Source organism: Micropterus salmoides, unplaced genomic scaffold (assembly GCF_014851395.1).
Source record: "Micropterus salmoides isolate LMB-PRFRI ecotype aquatic unplaced genomic scaffold, ASM1485139v1 Ms_hic_scaffold_14, whole genome shotgun sequence".
Lineage (NCBI taxonomy): Eukaryota > Metazoa > Chordata > Actinopteri > Centrarchiformes > Centrarchidae > Micropterus > Micropterus salmoides.
In genome coordinates, this window is record NW_024040485.1 from 34,924,104 (window position 1) to 34,929,545 (window position 5,442).

Sequence of the window (5,442 nt, forward strand, 5' to 3'; positions counted from 1 at the left end):
CACCATGATTCTACAGTAGCCCAAACGGACAAACTGCTCTACAGAGCCCGTTTAGTCACTACATTGAAAACGTACGAAGAAAAAAAGAGAGTATAGTAACAGTAACAGTAGTCGTCTGGTTTGTTAGAAGTCAGAAGAGAAGAGAAATTTGGACAAATGGAGGACCACACGTTTTATTTAGCACAAGAGACGACAGAGACAAAGAGTCGGCCACCTTCTCCTATAGACTTCCAAAGGGAGGGGGGAGCAGCCAGTGTGCCATTGGTTAATATCAGGTCGCAATTCACAGCCCTTACCACTAGAGGCCACTATAACCTACAGAGCTGCGAGGAGATGGAGAGATTGAGGGAGGAGCTAAGCTGTTAGTGAACTATAGAAGAGAGAGGAACTTCCATATTCAGCAGAGTTCAATACACAAAGCAGAAACATTCCCTTTATTCAAAAGTAGGAAATAATCAACAAACTGGACTAAAGATTCAAGTTTAGCAAAAAGAGATAAATCTGCTGATCTCCTCTGCTGCAGTGACAGACTCTGCTGTGTACTACTGTGCTGTGAGGCCCACAGTGACAGGAAACACCAAAACTCTGTACAAAAACCTTTGAAGCAAAGACAACAGAATACTCCACAACGTCCACTAGAGGGAGTCACACACTGTTAAACTTCAGTGGTTTATGATCCAGTCTGGATTTGTTGTGGTGTGACCAGCCTTTGCCTTCAAACAGCAGTTCTCCTAAGTACACTTGCACAAAGTCAGGGATTTTGTAGGCATGTCATCAGGTGTATTAAATCATTATTCCAGACAGGTGCCAATGATCAGCAATTTAATATGTAGTTTGAAACACAATCATTAAATCAAACAGAAACAGCTGTGTAGGAGGAATCCAGCTGAGTGAGGAACAGCCAAACTCAGATAACAAGGTGAGGCTGCTGAAGACAGTTTGAAGAGTCAGACATCATGGCAAGACTGAGCACAGCAACAAGACACAAGGTAGTTATACTGCATCAGAAAGGTCTCTACCAGGCAGATGTTTCATGGCAGACAGGAGTTTCCAGATGTGCTGTCCAAGGTCTTCTGAAGAAGCACAAAGAAACAGGCACCACTGAGGACCACAGACGCAGAAACATGTCAACATGTGAAATATTTGGCTGCAGCAGAACGCAGTTTGTGCACCGAAGGGCTGGAGAGTGATACAAGAATGAGATGCACCTAGAAGAGTAGAAGCTGTATTGAAGGCTAAGGGTGGTCACACCGAATAATGGTTTGATTGCTTAGGTGGACGAAGCAGGATTTATTGAGATTATTGACATGTGGTTTGAAGGTCAAATGTGACACCTACATTTCTGGATGGAGATTTTAAATTGGTTGTCAGTGGACCAATATGGTTGTAAGGTGATCAGGGCCAACGATTATTACTTCTGTCTTGTCTGAGTTTAGCTACAGAAAGTAATAAATCATCCACAACAGCAGTCAAGCACTTTATTAAACTGCCCAGACAGCCAACGTTAGCTAAAGAGAAAAGTAGATCCCTGTATTATCAGAATAGCAGTGATAGAAGATCGAAGGTCCAGTGTGTGATATTTCTAAGGATCTATTGACAGAAATGCAATAAAAGATCCTTAACTATGTTCTCAGTGGTGTATAAAGACCTAATGAACGGTTCTGTTTTTTTAGAATGAGCTATTTTTATAGTAGACTAGACATCTGGAAACCTTACTGCTAGATGCTACTAAATCTTACGCACTTCACCTTTAAACACGATAATGATAATGTTTCCTAATGGATGCATCCAAAGGGAAAAAAAACACTGGACAATGACTAGATCCTTATGGCGCCCTGCACATCTGCAGAGGGGAAGATGAAACATAATTAACAATGAAGACAGAAAATTCTCTATTTGACTGACAGTGTCAAACTCAGCACTGAAGCAGGAGCAATAAAACAGAATTTTTCCCAGCATGAGCACACATCAGTCTTTCGTATTTAACCATAATGAGGGATGTTTGTGAAGCCCATCAAAAATGCTCTTATCATCTAATACAGCTAAGAATTGAGTTAGCACCACCTTTTCAAGAACTTTGGATATGAAAGCATATTTTTTTTATTAGAGGCTGAATGCTGGCTTGCATAAAATAATTGCGGATGTGGCAGGAAGTAGCCAGGAAGGGCCAATGTCACCCATAACCCATATGTCACGCATATGGCGGGTGGTGATGGTGCAGTGGATAAGACACATGCCTTCGGTGTGAGAGAATCTACTGTGAAACACCTATGAATCCCTGAGCAAGACACTTAACCCCTAGATGCTCCAGAGGTGTGCGACCTCTGACATACATAGCAATTGTAAGTCGCTTTGGATAAAAGCATCAAATAAATGTAAAATAACGTTTTAAGGGGAGTGAGGTGGTTAAGATGTCAAGAGGGCTTGAAGAGGAAAGTGTGAGAGAGACAGTATCGATGAGCTCAGGAAGAGAAATTAGCTGAAAATGGCTGAGCAGTTCAGGACAGCCAGGGTTATCAGAAATATCAGCAACAACAGTGGTAGTAGCTGTTAGACCTAATGTTAGTGACTTTTTGCTTAGAAAAAGATCATAAAAACATCTCACAGTCAGCCTTTGAAGAGGCTGGTAAGGCAGGAGGAGCAGGGTTGATAAGTCTGTCTAATGGTTTTAAACAGGAATCTAGGATCATGCTTGTTCCCGGTGACTAGGTTAGTAAAGCAGTTGGCTCTGGTGTCTGTCGTCTGTTGTAAGAAGTCAGACGGTCTTTCATATACAAATAGCAGACATGCAATTTAGTCTTTCTCCAACTCCATTCTGCTCTTCTGATCAATCTTTTAAGACTCCTTAAACTATCGTCAATCCAAGAAATGGTTTAAGAGGAAACTTTGATCTGAGATTAGTGGGAGTCGTGGAGTCTAAAGTAGATTGACTGAGATTGTTAAGGCACTATGTTAACTGAGGATACAGGCGCTGATAATTCTGCTATGATGTTTTCGGGCAGCATGTAACAGTGTCAAACGTGATCAGAGAACCACAGAATTGATACTCAGACCAAGAGAAAGACTCTAATGTGTTTCCTAAATGAGTTTAAATGAGTTTGTTGAATCATCAATGTGAATATTAAAACTGCCAGCAATTATAACTTAAACAGCAAAAGATGAAAGGTCAGAAAAGTAATGTGCAAATCTGGCATCTATTTCAGATATAGAAATAGATCATAAGGCAACAGACAGGTACAGAATCAGAAATAGATACTAGTAATAGTAGCATATCATCTGTGTAAAGACTGACCTCAGTCAGGACCTTCACATGTTCTGTCAAGAGTCAGTCAGTGTTTCCTTATCAGCTACTTGTTACCTGATGGAAATGATGTCATTTAGTGAATAACAGCACCACAGCAGAGACAAACTCACTATTTGTCAGAGTTGTGAGAGGAAGGAGGGAGGGATTTAAGGAGGACCAAAACTGGGACTCAACGACAGAAAAGACACAAACTTTCACAGTGGTGTTTGATCCAAAACCAGACAGATTCTCTTTCTCTTTAAGATGCTGTCAGTGAACTTCAGTCTGTTTGTGTCTTTGTTTCTGCTCACAATAAGAGGTAGGTGAGATCATCAACATTAAGAGAGCTTCACTGATAGAAACCTTTAGATTGTAAAGTTACAGAGTTATCTCTTCCTTCAGGTGTCAGCTGTGAAGAACTCACTCCAGTCAGGAATGAAGAGTTCACTTTAGAAGGCAGCTCTGTTACTCTGTCCTACAAATACTCCAAGAGTGCTGCTACCAGTGATTATTTCTTCTGGTATCGGCAACATCACAACATGAGTTCCTCATCTCACACTCTGCTTCAGGAGCAGTAGGAAATGATCCAATCCCTGGACTGTCTGTGAAAGTGAGTGACGACAAAACCCAAATGGATCTGCAGATCTCCTCTGCTGCAGTGACAGACTCTGCTGTGTACTACTGTGCTGTGAAGCCCACAGTGACAGGAAACACCAAAACTCTGTACAAAAACCTGACAGCTCCTCTGAAGATTTACTCACTGCAGCTCCTCCTTTTACTGAACAGCAGCGCCACCAAGTGGACACTGACAACACAATCTAATGACACGTTACAATATCACTCCTGTTATTAATAAAACACAGTTAATCCAGATCATGGTCTTTAATTGAGGCTATTTCTGTACAGTAAGGCACTCCACAAGGAAGTCTTCTTCTACACAGAATGCTTTGGTATCACTGATGATGAGACAAACTAAAATGATTACAGACCCATGTTGATGAATTAACTATTCCAGGGTGAAAGGTGGTTAAAGAGACTTTGTTGTAACAGAAAGTTCACATGTTAAAGCTCCTCATTATGAGCTGCTCTGGATAAGAGCATCAGCTAAACAGCTGAGATGTAAATGAGATGTAAATGTTGAGAGTTCCTCAACAGATGATGAAGAGGAAGGGCCAATGATGTGAAGGCCCAGATCCATCAGAGTATCAATGTTCTTCCTCTCTCTCCTCCCCTCTCACTGCAGACATGAACCACTGGCTGAGAAACATCCTGATTCTGACTCTCTGGCTAGGTAACTCTTTAAACCTACTGATTGTTCTCCTTTAATCAATCATCTTTATTGATCCATCTCTTCCTCTGCATGTTCTCTTCTTCCCCAGAGTGTAAAGGAGAAGACAGAGTGACCCAGCCAGCAGGAGATGTCATTGCTGCTGAAGGAGACACAGTTACACTTGGCTGTACTTTTGAGACGAGTAGAGCAAGTCCAACGTTGTTCTGGTACAAACAAGTAAATGAGTCTCCTAAGTACATGCTGAAAAGTTACTCAAAAACAACAGATTTTGATGCAGAGTTCACGAAAGACAGATTTAATGCTACAATCAAGGATAAGTCAGTTCCTCTGAAGATCCAGAAGCTTCAGCTGTCTGACTCTGCTGTGTACTACTGTGCTCTGCAGCCCACAGTGACAGGAAACACCAAAACTCTGTACAAAAACCTTTGGAGCAAAGACAACAGAATACTCCACAACGTCCACTAGAGGGAGTCACACACTGTTAAAATTCAGTGGTTTATGATATAGTCAGGATTTGTTTTAGTGGTGATAGAAGCAACATTAAATGAAGCACTACGGATAAAACACAATAAACAAAAACAGACAGGAATTGGAGATACTTCCAAAGTATCTCCAATTCCACTCTAGCAGACTGTTTTCACAGACAATTGAAACACACCCCTGAAGGACCTTTTTTTGTTAGTGATTGTAACCACTGCAAGCTGAAGCTGTGCTGCCTGGTTTGAAGCAATATCTAGACTGTAATACTAAACCCCCATTTGCACCTCTCACCATAATGTTGTCCATTTAATTCCCACCTACAAGTCCCTGCTCAAAAGCAGGAGAGCACAAGTAAAAGTGTACATGTTTGGAACAATGATGGCATTGA

At 41.3% G+C, this 5,442-nt stretch overlaps 1 gene segment (V, D, J or C); it reads left to right on the top strand.

The window, feature by feature from the left end:
- Positions 1–4,525: 4,525 nt before the first annotated feature.
- Positions 4,526–5,080, top strand: LOC119903041. The segment is given in 2 exon segments: positions 4,526–4,574; positions 4,663–5,080. Coding segments are annotated over 2 exon segments (423 nt in total).
- Positions 5,081–5,442: the final 362 nt, after the last annotated feature.